The following is a 19,253-nucleotide window of genomic DNA, read 5'->3' as shown; positions in this document are numbered from 1 at the left end:
AACTACCAAGGAGAAAAGGCAGGTCACTGCAATAGAATGACACTAACACTAGCATCAGATGTTTCATTTTCAAGACAACAAAACAAAGATTTCAGTGTTTTGAGGAAAATTACTTTGAATCTAGGGTTCTTCAGGCAAATATTCTCTGAAGATGGAAGATTTAGAAAAATTATCTTTCACACCCCTTCTTGAAGGTGTTTGCCAGCACAATGAAGAGGAAGAAAAAGAAAGAGGAAAATAGGTGTTTTAAGAAATGGTGAAATCAATGTAAAAACCAACGCAAAGAAAGCTTGAAAGAGGCAGTTAATTGTTAAGCCCCAAGAAAAATGTCTTCAAGAAGACAGGAATTCCAGACAGTTAAGTAACAAGAATAATAAACTGGAAAATATTAGGTATATGGTAAAGAAGAAGTATATCTCACCACAAGAAAAAATAAATATAATAAAATTCCAAGAAAAATATACTTCTGTATTGGTGAAATGTGAGAAAACAGAATCCATGTGAACCAGGAGTCTCCTAGGAGGGCAGGGTGGTCACATCCTCATAACTGTGTGGAGGAAATGTAATCGTAGCAGCCTTTCAGCTCTTCAGTGTGTTGTATTTACAGTGTCACAATAAGCACTTTTTACGGATTTTCAAGTTGTAGAATAAACATAGCATAGTGCAAAAGATACAGTTACGTTTACCAAGCTAAATGTAAATATTATCCATACTTACAATGGTAAAGTAAAATTTTAGCTAATGTAAGTTGGGAGGCAGAGGGAAAAGGTAGAGATATTAGTATCCTTATAACAGGCCATGCAAGAGAAACTTGAATTTGTTGGAATAAAAAATACAGATTTAAGCATTATTTAAAGTTACAAAAATACTCAGTAGAAGAACTAATGATAAAGATAGTATTACCAAAACCTCCAGACAGAGGGGAAGGGAAGGGTGATATAAGTAAGCTGCTCATCTTTTGTTACAAAGAATGAATAATGCCTAAACTCCATGAATCAGATATACAGTAGATAACATCCACAGTTGACAATTCAGTAAATACAAGTATAAGCACATTATTTAGCAGTATATGGAGGTAGCCACCAAAAACAAGAGGCTGAACTGATAGTTGAAATCAGATTGTGTCTATAATATACTAAGATCTTTCTTGGCTTCATTTACTACAACTATCTTAGATTTACAAGGGTCACCTTGTCCATATATTTCTAACCATGCAGCATAATATTTAAATCTACAAAATTCTAAAGTTTTTCTTTACCATGCTATCTAGGTACAAAAAAAGCCAGACAGAATTCAGGAAGATATCCTTTCTGATAAAGATGAAAAAAAAGGAGTGTGGGATTCCATTAAAAGGTGATTACTAATGAATATTTTAACTATAGACCCATCAGGAGTCTAGTTTGTGGAAGCCCGGCAGATGGTAAACATTTAAGTCAAGCACAGATCTTCTCTAGAAAGGATAAGACAAATACATAAATGTTACTGATGTAAGACAGGAAACTGGAGCTATAAGGCAACTGAACATAAAGGGCTGTTCAAACCAAGGGAGAGAAAGTCTATATCGAGTTAGGAGGAACCTCAGAAAAGGCTCTGGAGGAGTGTGTGGCTGAGATACGTTCTAAAGGATGGACAGGAGACAGAGTGAAGGTACCTGGTTACGTGAAGTCAAAACGATTGGGTACGTTTCTCAAGGAACAGGAAGTAGCCCAGGTTAGCTGGGGTATTGAATATAAGGGGGAATCTTTAAGTTAGGTTGGGACCTATATTCGTTAAGCAAAAAAGGAATATTTTGGCTCACATATCTAAAGAGTCCAGGAGTAGAACTGCCTTTGGGCATTCAGGTGATGTAGTCCAGAAACTCTTTCTCCAACGCCTAGTTCTATTATCTATGCTTCCTTCATTTTCAGACAGACTTTTACAAGAAAGAGCTTGCCGTCTATCTCCCATGGGAAGAGATTGCCTCTTTCCAGATAGTTACCAGCACAAGTTCCAAGTCTGACTCATTGGCCCAGCTGTTGCCTTGTATACCAGACTGAACTGATCCCTGTGACTTACTGACTAAGCTTGGGTCGTGTGACTACCTCTAGAGCCAGCAAGAAGGCCCATCCTGCCTAAACCTCGTAGAATGAAATTAGAGGAGGAATAACTACTCACCCACCCAGCTGCCCACAATACCAAGTTATTGTGACTAGAAGCGTAAAGGGCGTTAGGTGGGCAAACACAGAAGTGGGCTGCTGTAGATCCACATTGTAAACAACTCTGAAAGTCCATTTTAGAGATCTGAATTTAATTTGAATTATGATAGAGAACTATTGATCATTTTTATCAAAGATAAGAAATAGAAACTTCAGGCCAAATAGCTTCAACAACCTAAGCAGATTTTGTTATACTAATCAGAAGCACTCCCGTCATTTTGGATTTTGCCCAGTTTAGGCCTCTTTTTCTATAGTTGACTCCTTGTTTGATAGGAAGAATCGTGTTACCGTCCCAGTATGTGCATTGAACTGGTTACTGATCAAGAAAGGCTCGAACTCACTACTTTGAGATGACTTCAGGGTAGGTTTGTTTGACAGGGGATAATGTAACAGAATCTGGGCATTTTAAAGAGTATCTGTTCATGAGCTTCCATTAAAATCAGAAGGTAGAGACAAGGAGGAGTAAAGGTAACTGTTAAACTATGGCTTAGCCACTTATTACACAGAGAGGACACCAAAACAAAATGCTGCTTTGTTAGAAAGAGAGAAGGTAAGTTTGGGGGACGGTAACTCCTCCAGATACATAAGTGTATGTTACAGTGTTTTCACTTTTTTATCTCAGTTTTAATACTAACTTCAAGTGACTTTTTTTTTTTCCTCCCTGAATCAACTGTGTATTTTTCTTATTTGGGGGATTACAATGAGAAAACATTTCAAGAATACATCTGCCATAACAATTCTTATTTGGCAAAATATATTCCATGTCAATTGTGAATTGTTTAGTTTTCTAAAATCAGTCATTTTAAATATCTGTGCGTATAGAAATGAGATTTCTAATTAAATAAAAATTTTAAATAGGAAAAAGAAGAAACGATACATTATGAATACCCCAAATAAGATTCAGTCGCTCTTGTATATGAGGTGGGGCATATCGAAGGCTGGCCTGGGTCCAGAAAGTGGCGACAGGGACAGCTGGGCCCAGATGAAGCTGCGGCGAATGGATGTGGCTCCCCAGTGCTGCCTTATCCCTCCTGGGGACGTGCCCAAGGCACAGAGGTCCCCGCAGCCTGTGGGGAGGCTACCCCTGGCCAGAGGAGCTCTAAGCTGCGGGCGCCTCTTACAGCCTCTTATCCTGGGAAGCCACGTCCACAGCACTCAGGGGCCTCCCCTGGTAGCACAGACGGAAGTTCTGGTGTGCCACTGTTAACACTTGCACGTTCTGTTTCCTCCCTCACGATCGGCCTTCCTGAAGCCTCAGTATGTTGCATATAGCCATGGCATGCCACAGTTCATTCTCTGCTCTTAAAACAACTTTTGTAACTCACAAAGATTCAAAGGTATTATCTCATTAACCTAGAGAAAATATAATTGCGTTCTATGTTGTCCAATTTTAAAAAGTCATACAACTTCAAGTTATATTGTCACATGTTTAAATAATTCATAATTTTTAGGATAAGTACTTGTTTACAATGTAATAACCATTCATTTTGAAAAGCCTTCCTGTTTTTATTTCTTATCAAATTTAATATTTTATTTAGGTATGTAAAGTTTGCAGATGTGTATTAAGAAAATGACGGTCACTTCTTTTTCATTCAAAGTTTCGCAAGGAGGCTGCATAAAAAAGAAGACAATGAGGAAACAGACGTTCTAAACATTTTTTCAGTTGCTTCTGGCCATTTATATGAACGCTTTTTAAGGTAGGTATATTTTTTTATTTAATGTTTTGAAAAGTAATACATTTACATGGTCCAAAAAGAATTTTTAAAGTTTAAAAAAATAAAAGAGGGCTTCCCTGGTGGCGCAGTGGTTGAGAATCTGCCTGCCAATGCAGGGGACACGGGTTCGAGCCCTGGTCTGGGAAGATCCCACATGCCGCGGAGCAACTGGGCCCGTGAGCCACAATTACTGAGCCTGCACGTCTGGAGCCTGTGCTCTGCAACAAGAGAGGCCGTGATAATGAGAGGCCCACGCACCGCGATGAAGAGTGGCCCCCACTTGCCACAAATAGAGAAAGCCCTTGCACAGAAACGAAGACCCAACACAGCCATAAATAAAAATAAAATAAATTTAAAAAAATTAAAAGAAGCCTCTATTACCTTAAATAAAAAGACCACTGGTAATTTCATGGCCGTAAAAAAAAATAAAAAATAAAAAAATAAATTACAGTGGAAAAAAAAATCTCCCACCTCTGTTTTCCTTGATACGCAGTTCCCTTTCCCACAGGAAACCAATGTTATTATTTTCATAGCCTGCCAAATATATGTATAGACAAGCCCAAATATGTATTTTTTCTTTTTTTAACTCCCTTTTACCCAAATAGTAACAAAGTACATAGTGCTTTTGCACCTTGCTTTTTTTTGTTGTTTTACCTAAAATTATGAGGGAATATTTTCTAAATACAGTGAAATTCCATGTGTTTGATTTGAAATATTGTTATTCTTTAAGGTTAGAAAATGGACATATTTTGTAATAAGATGTGTGAGGAAAAAAAAGAATATATAGTAAATTTTCCTTTCCTGGTGAAGAAATACCATGTTTTATAAAAAGGGGGAGGAGTCTGAGAGGAGGAAAGCAATATTTATAACTACAAAGGGCTATTTTTTAACTGCTTATATAGAAGGATCACAGAGAACGCCTCGAAAATGTTTGAATACGTGTTGATATTTTAAGATGTACTTTAGATACATCTGTATTTTCTCCAATCAGAGGTCTAGGATAGCAAAACAAATGGCCTGTCCAGTGACTTTATCAAAATAGACATGTTGTTCAGCCCTTCAAGGTTTACACACCTGCTATTAATGACACAGTAACAGAGCCAAGATTAGACGCTAGTTTAACTAAACAAAAGACTGTTTCAGACTAGCTTCTTTCTCTTGTCAGCTGGAACAAACAAAAAGCAATCAATTTAGTCTATACCAGGTATATATATATATGGGTATATATATATATATATATATATATATATATATATACACATATGTGTATACAATATATGTGTATATATACATATATCATATTCTTATACGTTACATACTTGCTGAGCAGCCATAATATTTGAAGATACGTCACTATTTCTCCATAATTCATAGTGAAAACTACCAATTAATATCTTTAAATATTTAAAAGCCTTAAGAGAAGTAGGATGAACCCCTATTAATGTTAATTTATTGAGTTTATTGTTGTTTTATGCAGAATTATGATGCTTTCTGTTTTACGGAACACCAAAACACCAGTGAAGTTCTGGTTTCTTAAAAATTATCTCTCACCAACATTTAAAGTAAGTACATTAATTTTTTTACTAGAGTAGTTAATATTTCAGAAGTAAATTCTTTATATCATTGTAAGTTCACATAACATTTCTCTTTTCAGAATGAGTCTTTTGAAATGTATATTTACTCAAATGACTATATGTAATCAATTTAAAACCTTGGTATTTGGTATTTTTTAATCTAGCTTAAGAAAAATTCTATGCAGCTTTTATTTAAAGAAGTGATTAAAAACACAGCAGGAGATGGTTTATGTTTAAGTAAACTCAAAATCAGGATTAGCGGGTTTTCATAACAATAAGTAAATAAAAGTTGGCAATGAAAAATATGTACAGATTGGTAATTAAAAGAATTAGTTTCTGTCATATTTTGACAAAGAAAGGCAGGAACAGTAGAAAATATGAAAACTGTACCACAGAAAATAGTCTGATAGTACCAAGAAGAGTCGGGCTCTGGTGTCACATGCGGTGCATCGGTTGGTGTGGTAATGTGGGCACTATAGGTAGTGTCTCCAGCATTTTCTATTTAGAAGTTTTTCGGCGGCCAACATCTGTTACCCTTTACTCAACCCTACACTCTTGCCACAGAGTGTACCCCGTTTCTTCCTATTAATCAGATTCCAGGCAAGTTAGGGTCTCATTCAACAGCAGTTCAGAGAAGTTCTCTTTCTAGACCAAAACCAGTTGTGAAAGCAGAAATAAAAACAGGCAACCATGCTTTTATTCCTTGGTGTTGCCAGGCACATTGCTAAGTACTTTACCTACATTCTTCATAAAGTTGCTCTTCATAAAGTCCTATTCCCAGAAAACCACGACTCAGAAGTTATGTAACTGGCCTGCACAGTTGGGCGGTATCCAGGACCACTCTTAAGTTCAGAAACCCACTAGAAGGACACACAGAACTCAAAAAAGCAATTATACTCACAATTACAGTTGATTACAGCAAAAGGATACAGATTAAAATCAGCAAAGCAAAGAGATGCATAGGGCAGAATCCAGGGGACACCAGACCGAGCTTCCAGTTGTCCTTTCCCAGTGGAGTCATGTGGACAGAGCTTATACCTCCCAGCAAAACTGTGACGGTACACATGGAGTGTTGCCAATTAGGGAAGCCCACTCAGACCTGCTGTCCAGAGTTTTTATCGGGAGTTGGGTACATAGACCCACCTGACGGCCACCATGACTGACCTTAGCATCTAGCCCCTCCAGAGCTTGAGCTGATATCTTGTGGCCCAAGGTCTCCATCATAAATCACATTGTTAGCACAGACTATCTGGCGTGGCCCTAGGTCCCCAGGCAAATACAGACATTCTTATCAGGCAGGATATTCCAAGGTTAGCATTTACTTCCCAGGAGCCAAGGGCAAAGGGCCCAACCATTCTTTGAGCAAGACTTGTCCTTTATGGCACAGGCCCTAGATCAAATAGCTGATTAGTAGCTGAGATTTGAGCCCAAGCGTTCCGACCTCAAAGCCCAGGTGCTTAACCCTTACGACACAGCTCCTCTACCCTCCCCACCACCACCAGGGGGGCCGCCTCCTGTACTTACTTGTAAACTGAAAAAGAACCCATAAATAGAGACAAGAAGTCTTACTAGTTTGTTTCTAAACTTTTAACATGTGATGCAACACTGCATCGGGGGATTTAACTCTGCATATACTGAGATAATAAAATGTGAAGATTCTCTTAACAGGAAATTATATCATTCCCTAGAAACACAGTGCTGTGTGCGGAAAAGAGTCTTGTTCTGCTGCATGGCCAAAAGTGACACCATATCTGAAATATTTTCCTTCTTTTTGTAATTTGTTCTTTTTGCTCGAAATTTTTACCTTTTATATTTTTTTCAGGGAAATATAACATATACAAACGGTAAATGTGCAACTTTGATGAATTTTTACAAATTTAAAACGCCTGTGTAACCAGCAGCCAGATATGGAAACAGAAATTGCTAGTACCCTAGATCTTTTCCCTTCAATTTTAAAAGCATACCTCCTGTCTTCCTTCAGATCTTCGCTGAATTATACCTACTTTGGGAATAAGCCTTTCCTGACTACACTATGTAAAATGACAGTCCCTTCTGATCTTTCATTTTATTTCCCTTCCCCTTTTATTTTTCTCCATAGCACTCTCTTCTGTAGATAACTTACTAATTTCATTTATTTTATCTAAAATGTAAGCCTCATGAGGGCCATGATTTGTGTCTGTTTTGTTTCATTACTGTGTCCCTAGGGCCTAGGACAGTGCCTGGCACATAGTGCATGCTCAGTGAACATATTTTTTAATACATATTTATTGAATAAAAAAAAGTGTTTCTAATTTATCCTAGTTTGTTTTTTTAAGTTTGAAATGAAAGCAGTGACTCCCAGTAACTGTCCTAGCCATAATGTCAACATTTTGCAACTCACAGATAACACCAACGCTTACAGTAAGGAACGTAATTTAAATCTACATCTTTCTTACAAGAGCAGGGAGAAAATTAAACTAAGCATATAACCAGCAACTAGCTACAAGTGAGAACTGAGGAGATGAATGCAAATTCTACATTTGCTAACCCGTCTTTACTCACTCCTTTACCATCATCCCTCTCAATATTTGGGCTCTTGACCCAAACTTAGCTAACAGTGTACATATTTAACTAACTGCTCTGTTTTAAACAGAATAAGATACTCTAAGCCTATAAGACACTGAATCAAATATCAAATATTCATGCCACAATAACTACCTTGTATTTTTAATCCTTGAATTAAATAGTCATAAATCTCAAACATGAAACTCATATAGAGAATACAATTTATCAATTTACTACTCATTTTGTGTTTTTTGTACACCCTTTTCATCTTCCTCTCTCTCTGACCAGCCAGCATGTTGACATGTGCATAAAGTGTTTGATGCACAGGTGTTCCACGATCCAGAGGCTTTCCTTTCTATCATCAAGTTTTCTCAGGTCAAACATTAGTAGTAAAAGTAGAGGAACAGTTATCTTACTTAATAAGCCTGCTAGTGTACCTATTTTTAATGCCTTTAAACTACAGAGTTTGATGTATACTTACATCTTTATGTTTGTCAGCATTGTCATATTTCTGATTAACAGGTGTAAGTTGTAGAAGTACTGTTTAGACATTTTACCGATTCATTTGTAACAACTTGTAAACTCTAACTTTTAAAATGTTAATTTTTTCTCCAAAACAAAAACTGCTTTCTGTTCCTTGAACATAGTCTTTGATTTGTGTGCGTGTTTTAGGAGGTGATCCCTCACATGGCTGAGGAGTATGGATTCCAGTATGAACTAGTCCAGTATAGGTGGCCCCGGTGGCTTCATCAACAGACAGAAAAACAAAGGATTATTTGGGGTTATAAGATTCTTTTCCTTGATGTCCTTTTTCCTCTTGCAGTGGACAAAATCATTTTTGTTGATGCTGACCAGGTAATAAGATTAACTATTGTTTTTAAGAGCACTTAAAACTTTTTTACACTTCTGAGTATAGGGATGCAATTTATGTTGCTGCTGCTTATTACTGTCTTTGTTGCCACGCTATGTAAACATAAGACATAATTTTGACATATAAGCAAAGTATCTTTTTTTAAAAAAAAGTCAGCATTCCAGGGGAAAATCAAAGGTGTTGCCAGAAGTACCATTTATTCCTTAGGACGTGGCAGTTTTTTCCTCTGAAGTAGTAGTTTTTTGTTTTGGGGGTTTTTTTTGGTAATTAAAAAGAAAAGAAATACTTATATTAGTCATAGTAAAAGCAGCTATATGAGTTCCTATGGATATGAACTGAAATTTGTTTAAAGTGAACTATTTCTTCTTGCTGGAAAAGTTAGCAATTACACACACTCTCCTCTCATTTTTCCACCTTCAGCCACATTCTTTGGCGATTAGCCGATAACCAAATCCCATCATTCTGCCACTTAAAGAAAAGAGTCCTAAATTTGGCCAAAAAAAATTATGGTCCTCAGCTTTCAAAATTTATATATCCAGAAGTTTTTATGACTTTTCCCCTTTTCTCCTTGCATGCCTTTGTAATCGCTAATGGTAAAAAATATTTTTAAAATACACAGAACTTCTCTTAAAAATTTTAAAAAATACACAGAATTTCTAAGAACAATAATATGTAAATATAAATGTTACATAAATCAAATGCACAAGTTAGTATTGTTATTTAGGACCAAAAGTATATTTTCAAATCCTACTTTATAATTTACTTGTATTCTAAATTTATTATTTTTGTATTATTTTTCAAATTGATAAATATGAATCATTATAATTAAAAACTAAGAAAATAGGCAAAAGTGTAATGAAGTAAGCGTTTCCAAACATACTATCTAACATAAAATTTATTTCTCCTGTTTTCCCCCAATATATACAGTAATATTTTTCCAGCAGGCTAGAGTCTATTAAAAAATGAAACATATTAACATTATGTCATTGAAGCCACTGAGAATAATTAAGAGATTTTTCTTTATGATTCAAACTAATATTTGCCAATATATAATAATGGAGATATATCATAAAAATCATTCTGAATTATTAATCTATACCTTGAGAAATTAAGAGCTATGTACTTGTGTATTTAATTCCTTACCAAAATATATTTTGTTCAAAATACCTTGATTACAAATCAAAACCACAGTGAGATATCACCTCACACCTGTCAGAATGGCCATCATCAAAAAGAACACAAATAACAAATGTTGACAGGGATGTGGAGGAAAGGGAGCCCTCCAACATTGTTGATGGGAGTGTAAATTGGTGCAGCCACTGTGGAAAACAGTAGGGAGGTTCCTCAAAAAACTAAAAACAGAACTAGCATATGACCCAGCAATTCCAGTCCTGGGTATATATCCGAAATAAACAAAAACACTAATTCAAAAAGATACATGCACCCCTGTGTTCATAGCAGCATTATTTACAGTTACCAAGATACGGAAGCAACCTAAGTGTCCATCCGCAGATGAATGGATAAAGAAGATGTGGGGTGTGTGTATATATATAATGGAATACTACTCAGCCTAAAAAATAAAAGAATAAAAAAAAAAAGAATAAAATGTTGCCATTTGGAGCAACATGGATGGACTTGGAGGGCATTATGCTCAGTGAAATAAGTCAGACAGAGAAAGACAAATACTGTATGATATCACTTATATGTGGCATCTAAAAAATACAACAAACTAGTGAATAAAACAAAAAAGAGGCAGACTCATAGAGAACAAACTAGTGGTTACCACTGGGAAGAGGGAAGGAGGGAAGGGCAATATAAGGGTAGGAGATTAAGAGGTACAAACTATGAGGTATAAAATAAGCTACAAGGATATACTGTACAACACGAGGAATATAGCCAATATTTTATAATAGTTATAAATGGAGTATAACCTTTAAAATTGTGAGTCACTATATTGTACATCTGTAACATATACTACAGGTGTATATACTACAGGCATATATCAAGTATTAAAATTAAATACTTTAATTTAAAAAAGAATATTAAAAAATACCTTGATTAAAAATGATGTAACAAGCTATTCTTATTAATGAGTAAGACCACTGTCATACAGACTAGGTATGTAAATTTTAGGTTTCTTTTAATCTGTAAGGGCAAAAGGAAAAAATAGAAATTTGGTGAACTCGTGCTACATGACAGAACTGTGGGGAAAATTCAGTTCTCTATCTTTCTACAACAAGGTGATGATGACTTGAGATTCATATTAAAGGGGCTTCTGTTATTTTATAGTCTTCATCAGAGAAACTATTCTAATTATTTAGATTGTCAGACATGACCTAAAAGAACTTCGAGATTTTGATCTGGATGGAGCTCCTTATGGGTATACTCCCTTCTGTGATAGCCGCACGGAAATGGATGGATATCGTTTCTGGAAAACGGGATACTGGGCATCACATCTTTTAAGAAGGAAATACCATATCAGGTAAGAAAAGTCATACTCTTACCTTTGAGTGAATAAATAACTTGTTGAATGACAATACTCAGTTTTCTTGGAAAATATACAATAATGGCAACCCATTATATAGTGCTTATTACATGCCAGTCGCTCTTACAAGACTTTACATATATTAACTCATAAAATCTCTATGACAGCCTTTTGAGATATTGCTATCATCTCTATTTTATAGATGTGGAAACCGAGGCATACAGCATTTGTGTACCTTGCCCAGGCTTACGCTGCTTGTACATAGCTGAGCCCGGAGTTAAACCCAAGTGATATGGCTCAGCTGTATGTTCCTAACTACAATAGAAGATTTAAACTTGGTTTGTTGCATAACAAAATGAAGATTGTCTTCAGAGCTGTTACTGTTTTGTAGGCCCATGAGTTTCAGGAGATCTTGGAAAAACTTAAGGTGACCTTAAGAGGATGTGGATCCTAACAGCATCATATCAAACTTCAAACCCCTTGGAAACAGTATAGACATCGGAGCAAATTATGAAAGGCTTCATTATTATTAGACCCAGGGATATCTAAGGTTAATACCAACACTGTAGACAATCACTGGAGGAAAGTAAATATATGTAAACAACATAGGCTCTCAAGGAGTCTTCATTTCTTGCAGTGCCTTATACGTGGTGGATCTCAAGAAGTTCAGGAGAATCGCAGCAGGTGACAGGCTCCGGGGCCAGTACCAAACTCTCAGTCAAGATCCAAACAGTCTTTCAAACCTAGATCAGGTAAGTAAAATATTCATGGAATAATTTTCAATACATAGACATAGACTGTTCTATCTCCCTGCTTATAGACGTCAAAATCTTGTATTTTTAGCCTCTTTCTTCCCTTTGTACAATTTTGCATTAGCTATCTTGACTTACATATTTTTTCACTTCAAGCCTAACATTTTCAGAGTAGCATTTGATCTTCACTTTTCCATGCTTAAACCTCTTCTTTCCACTATGTGCCCTATCTCACTTTGTTACCCTCAATTTTTCTTACTTGCTTCCATCATCATTTAAACATGTCTGTCTCCCTCCCTCCCTCCCTTTCTCTCATTTCTCTTTCTCTCTGATCTTTAAGATAAACTCCCTTCATCCTGTGCCCTCCCTGACTACTGCCTTACGTTTTGTTTTTCCTCACAAATACTTTTTTTTCTCAAATCCCATTATTTCCTCATTATTGTATCCTGCTAATTTCCTCATTTTAACAATTTAAACAGAAGAAAAAGACCTGTAGCCCATAATTCCCACTATTCCCTCTTTCCAGTGACTAAAGAATATAGGTTCTGGACTTCCCTGGTGGCACAGTGGTTAAGAATCCGCCTGCCAATGCAGGAGACACAGGTTTGGATCCCTGGTCCAGGAAGATCCCACGTGCCACGGAGCAACTAAGCCCGTGCGCCACAACTACTGAGCCTGTGCTCTAGAGCCCGCGAGCCACAACTAGTGAAGCCTGCGTGCATAGGGCCCGTGCTCCGCAACAAGAGAAGCCACCGCAATGAGAAGCCCGTGCACCACAACGAAGAGTAGCCCCCGCTCTCTGCAACTAGAGAAAGCCTGCACGCAGCAACGAAGACCCAACGCAGCCAAAAATAAATAAGTAAATTAAGAATATAGGTTCTTACTAGAACCTTACATGTTTGTTAATTCAGCAAGTATCTGTTGAATACTTACTATGTGTCAGATACTCTCCTAAGCCCTGGGACGTCAGAAAACAAAACAGAGATCCTTAGCTCATGGTGCTTTCATTCTAGTGGGAAAATAACTAAATAAATCAGTGAACAATATTTAAAGGTAATAAGTGCTTTAGAGAAAAAATAAAACACGAAAACATGGTAGAGTTCAGAATGGTGAATAGGGGTTAGAGTTTGCTGTTGTAAACTGAGTGGCCATATATCTATACGAAGGTGATGTTCAGATGGCGGCTTAAGAGCTGACCATGCAGGTATCTGTGAGAATTCCAAGCAGAAAGAATATCGAATGCAAAGGTCCCAAGGTGGGAGTGGGCCTTACATGTTTGAGGAATAGTACAGAGGGGAAAAATAGTCTGGCATAGGGAAGAGAGGTAACAGAGGGTCTAGATAATGTAGGAAGTTGAGGCTGTTTGTTTAAAAATCAAGCAAATGGAATATTATAGGTCAAAATACTAATGATTGATTCAAGAGCACACTGATGAAGGACTGATTTAAAAAAATCATTCTTGGAAGTTGAGAGAACTCCAAATATGTATGTGTGCAAATGCAAGGTAGCGTCTTTGCAATATTGCCAATTAGTAAAAAACAGACATAGAGTCCTCAGTAAACCCCAGTAACATTCCAGATTTAGATTATGAATATCACATTTTTATAATTCTTAGTCATTTCCCCAATGGATTATTCATAAGGAACCCTACTGGTTATCTGCCTGTGGGTAACTAAGGAAAGGACTCATTTTTCAAGCGGACCAGCAGACATCTGAGGGACTCTCCCAGCACTGCGTCACCACGTGTGGGGGATGGTGGTCCTTCTTTGGACGCATTTGGCTATCATTCCCGCCAGTCCGCTGAACACGTCTCACTAAAGTCAAAGCGATGTCTTCTTATCCAGTGAACACTTCTTGTTTCTTCTTATTTGCCTTTTTTGTGATGTGGGTGCTTTAAACCTCTCCTTTCTTGAAACTCCCTTGGCTTTCATAATAGCAAATCTTCCTGGTTCTTCTCTGATGTCCGTGACTTTCGCAGCACAGTTTATTTGAGAACTACACTTTTTCTACCTCTTATTTAAATGTTGCTATCCTCCAAGTTTCTGCCCGTGGCCCACTTCTCATTCTGTACCCACTCTATTGGCTTCTCACATACACTGGCTTTAATTTCCAGCTTTTTTTCTACCAAGAATTCCCAAATCTTTACCTCGCCCTTCTCTCTCCTCTGAATGCCTAACTCATATGTTAAATCTGCTGAAACAGACACAGTAACGCCCAGAACTTTTCTCAAATTAAAAGTCAAAAACCCGAGCTGTATTCCTCCTCCACTGTTCTTTACGTCGGCAGCTACTGCTCAGCTCCCTATCACAGGTTGGGTTATCCAGGAACCAAACTGACTCTAAAGTGGAAATTATCCTGCAGGAAGCTTATTAGGAAGTGCTCTCAGGACTAACAGCTGTTGGAGAAGGAAAGGAAGCAGAATTAGGCGAATTCTACAAATTCAGCAAAGGCCTCAGACAACCCCCACAGGGAGTTCTGAAGCTGAGATGGCTTTCCTGGTTGTCACAGTTTGTCGAGGGGCCCAGGTCTTTATTCCTTCACCAAGATTCCCCTAACCTAGTGATACGACCCAGAACCTCCCAGAGTTATGGGGATAATGAGCACAAGTTCCCCAAGAAGGTCACTGGGAGGGATAAGCAGGGTCACTTCTACTTTGCCCCCTTGGACCCATGCCCTTGTCCGTAATCTTCTTTCTGGGCCCCTGACCCATCAACCAAGCCATTCACCATTTCATATGAATTTATATATATTTTAGCCTTAGGCTGCTTCTCTTCTATATACAAAGTGAATGATAAGGTACATCATCTGAAGCAGTTAAAACGGTTCTTAGAAAATTCATAACACTGAGTACATATTAGAAAAGAAAAAGGGTCTCAACCTCAGCTTCTACCTAGAAACTAGAAAAAAAGAGCAAATTTGAAACCAAAGTAAGTAGAAAAGAGAATAATTAAGATTAGAGTGGAAATCAATGAAATGAAAAAAATGGAAAAATGGTATGTTTCCATAGATTTTCTTACAAACCAAAGCTGGTTCTTTGATAAAATTAAGAAAACATAAACCTTTAGCCAGACTGATCAGAAAAAAGATAAAAGACACAAATTACTAATATAGAAATGAGAGACATGACAGCACAATATCTACAGATATTGAAAGAATAATGAGAAACTATTACAAACAACTTTATGGTAATAAATTCAACAACTTCGATGAAATGGACAAATTACTTAAAAGATACAAACTACCAAAATGCACTCAAAATGAAATAGATAACCTGAGTAGCCCTATAACAACTGAAGAAATTGAATTTAGTTTAAATCTCCAGGCCCAGATAGCTTCTAAATTCTACCAAACTTTTGTGAATTCTACCCAACATTAAAGAAATAGTATCAATTCTACGCAAGCTCTTCCAGAAAATTGACATCACATTACTTTTGCCATATTCTGTTGTTAGAAGGAAGTCACTAGGTCCAGCCACACTCCAGGAGAAATAATTGCACAAAAGAATGAATACTGGGAGGCACGGATCACTGGGAGCCGTATCAGAAACTGCCTACCACAAACCCAGATATCTATCAAAATGAGATTGGATAGAAAGATTGTGGTATATTTACTCAACAGTAAAAAGGAATGAATTATTCATACACATAACAACATCGATGAATCTAAAAACAATTATGCTGATCTAAAGAAGCCAAGCCAAAAATATACATATCACATGATTCTATTTATACAAAATTCTAGAAAATGCAAACCAATCTACATGGACAAAAAGCAGTTCGTGTTTGCCCAGGAACTAACTGGCTTAGGTGAATGTAGAAAGGACAGGCAAGAAGGATTGCAAAAAGGCACAAGAAAACTTGAGAGTGATGGATATATTCAGTGAGCTTGATTGTGATCGTTGTGTCACAGGAATATTTGTATGTAAAACTTATCAAACTGTACCCTTTAAATACGAACAGGGAATGGACTGGCATAAGGTTAGACATATATAGATCAATGGTATAGAACTGAGAGTCCAGAAGTAAACCCATGCATCTATGGTCACTGGATTTTTGACAAGCATGCCAGGATAATTTAATGGAGAAAGAATAGGTTTTTCAGCAAAGGTGCTGGAACAACAGCATATCCACATGTAAAGAATGGATTGGACCCCTTCCTCTAACACCATGTATAAAAACTAACTCAAAATGGATCAAAGGCCTGAATGTAAGAGGGTAAAGTATAAAACTCCTAGAAAGTATTGGTGTACATCTTTGTAACTTTGGATTAGGCAATGGTTTCTTAGATATGAAACAAGAAGTACCAGCAACTAAAGAAAAAACAGGACTGCATCAAAATTAAAAACTTTGTGCGTTAAAGGACACAAGAAAGTGAAAAGACAACCCACAGAATGGGAGAAAATATTTGCAAATCATATATCTGATAAGAGACTAGTATCCAGAACATATAAAGAACTCTTATAATTTAATAACAAAAAGAGAACCAATTTTTAAATGCTCAAAGGATATTATTTTTGTTTTTGGGTGTGCTGGGTCTTCGTTGCTGCGTGCAGGCTTTCTCTAGTTGCGGCGAGTGGTGGCTTCTCTTGCAGAGCATGGGCTCTAGGTGCGCAGACTTCAGTAGTTGCAGCATGCGGGCTCAGTAGTTGTGGCTCGAGGGCTCTAGGGCGCAGGCTCAGTAGTTGTGGTACACGGGCTTAGTTGCTCTGCGGCATGTGGGATCTTCCTGGAGCAGGGGTCGAACCCGTGTCCCCTGCATTGGCAGGCAGATTCTTATCCACTGCACCACCAAGGAAGTCCTGCTCAAAGAATTTAAATAGATATTTTTCCAAAGAAGATATACAAATGGCCAATAAATACGTGAAAAGATGCTCAGCATCACTGGTCATTAGGAGCTTCAAGTCAAAACTACAATGAGATACCTCATCATACTCACTGGGATGGCTATAATAAAAAAGACAGTAAAAGCTTTGGCAAGGATATGGAGAATTTGGAACCATCATACACTGCTGATGGGAACATAAAATAGTATAATGTAGTGTCTGTGTCTGTGTGTTTCGCCAGCCATGTTTAGTTGCATGGGGGCAGGTGCAGAGTTTGGATTTAACCAGGACTATAATTTTGCCAAGCGAGTACAACTAAATGTGAGAATGGTAAGACAATTGAGAATATATTCAAGGGATTAAATATAATGATTAACCATGGAAATTAAGGAAGGGGAGAGTGAAGACATCGGGGGTAAAGGACAGTGAAATAGTGGTAGGATCAGTTGATTGGAGGTCCCAATGGGGGTCAAAAGATATTGATATCTGAGTACTTGATGGAGTAAGCTGAATATCAAGAGGCTGTCAGAGAGTGGGAGCATGAAATTGAAATTATAGAGGACTTGGCTAGAACATGACCATGGGAGAAAGTGGCTGAGATAAGATGACAGACCAGGTTGTTTAAGGATTTAAAGAATGGATTCCCAGGAAAAGGGTGTTGGAAGAGGGAACAGTTAACTAGCTTTTATTTTTTTTAATTAATAGACTATTTTTTTAGAGCAGTGTTAGATTTACAGGAAAAAATTGAGCAGAAAATACAAAGAAGTCTCATATTTCTGGGCTCTCTATTCTGTTCCATTGCTGTATTTGTCTGTTCTTTTGCCATTACCAATCTCTTAATTACTATAGAATTTATATGAAGACTTCAAATTCAGTAGTATCGGTTCTCTGACTTTGTTATTCTTCTTCAACACTGTGTTGGCTATTCTGGGTCTTCTGCCTTTCATATAAACTTGAGAATGAGTTGGTTGATACCCACAAAATAATTTTCTGGGACTTTTATTGGGATTGCGTTGAATCTATAAATTGAGTTGGGAAGAATTGACATCTTAACAATATTAAGTCTATCTGTGAACATGAAATATCTCTCCATTTATATAGATGTTCCTAGATTTCTTTCATCAGAATTTTATAGTTTTCCTCCTGTAGAGGAACATATTTTGTTAGATTTTTTTACCTAGGTTTATTTGGAGTTTTTTGTTTTTTTGTTTTTGGGGGGGTTTTTTTGGTGCTAATGTAAATGATGGTGTGCTTTTTTTTTTTTTTTTAAATGTTTTATTTAGTAAAGTCATATATATTTATCATAAGTTATTTTGATGATGTACTTATTAAATCTTCACTTTTAAACCAGGGGAAACTTTAGAAACAGAAAAAGGCCCCAGAATGTAATTTACCTAATCGTGAACTCCTAGAAGGCAGACACCATTCTTGTTTAACCTACTTTGTGTGTGTAGCATCTACTAGAAAGGAAATTGGGTTAAGGACAGCCTGTATTCATTTCTATCATAGCAGTTATTTCCCTATGCTATAATTGCTGTCTGCTTGTCTGTTCCATTCCTTCATTCCCAATAACTCTACTGGAAAATAAGCTTCTTTTCTATTAGATTGGCCTAACTCTTAAAGTGATATATTAAAATCTCCCTGTATAATTTTCAGTTTTATAGTTATAACAGTTATTACCATGTGTTTCTAGTCGCTGTGTTTTTTTGGTGCATACAAGTAGCCTATTACATTGTGTTCAAAAATTGTTCCTTTTCTTATTATATAATGGCCCTTTTGGCTGAGTAATGTTTGTATTTTTAAATTGTAACTTATTTTATATATGTATGTATACATATATGTATTCACTCTTATTCTTTCTATTTATATTTGCCTAGTAATTATTTCTCTATCATTTAATTAATTAATTAATTTATTTATTTATTTTTGGCTGTGTTGGGTCTTCGTTTCTGTGCGAGGGCTTTCTCTAGTTGCGGCAAGTGGGGGCCACTCTTCATCGCGGTGCGCGGGCCTCTCACTGTCGCGGCCTCTCTTGTTGCGGAGCACAGGCTCCAGACACGCAGGCTCAGTAGTTGTGGCTCACAGGCTTAGTTGCTCCGCGGCATGTGGGATCTTCCCAGACCAGGGCTCGAACCCGTGTCCCCTGCATTGGCAGGCGGATTCTCAACCGATGGTGTGCTTTTAATTTCAAATTCCAATTGTTCGTTGCTGGTATATAGCAATTGACCTTTGTATGTTAACCTTGTATCCTGAAACCTTGCTATCATTGCTTATTAGTTCCAGGAGTTTTTTTTT

The 19,253-nt window shown here is 37.0% G+C and overlaps 1 protein-coding gene across 2 annotated transcripts in view; it reads left to right on the top strand.

Moving 5' to 3' along the window:
* The window catches only part of UGGT2 (UDP-glucose glycoprotein glucosyltransferase 2), a 183,971-nt gene that overhangs the window by 146,613 nt on the left and 18,105 nt on the right, over window positions 1–19,253 (top strand). For both annotated transcript variants that reach the window (XM_082366069.1, XM_082366070.1), the window contains exons 31-36: window positions 1,271–1,353; window positions 3,794–3,892; window positions 5,388–5,472; window positions 8,701–8,883; window positions 11,221–11,381; window positions 12,022–12,136. In XM_082366069.1, the coding sequence (XP_082222195.1) occupies window positions 1,271–1,353; window positions 3,794–3,892; window positions 5,388–5,472; window positions 8,701–8,883; window positions 11,221–11,381; window positions 12,022–12,136 (726 nt within the window). The remainder of the gene's footprint in view (window positions 1–1,270; window positions 1,354–3,793; window positions 3,893–5,387; window positions 5,473–8,700; window positions 8,884–11,220; window positions 11,382–12,021; window positions 12,137–19,253) is intronic.

Source organism: Balaenoptera borealis (genome assembly GCF_965194805.1).
Source record: "Balaenoptera borealis genome assembly, chromosome: 18".
NCBI classification, from domain to species: Eukaryota; Metazoa; Chordata; class Mammalia; order Artiodactyla; family Balaenopteridae; genus Balaenoptera; species Balaenoptera borealis.
This window is presented reverse-complemented; position numbering and strand designations above follow the sequence as displayed.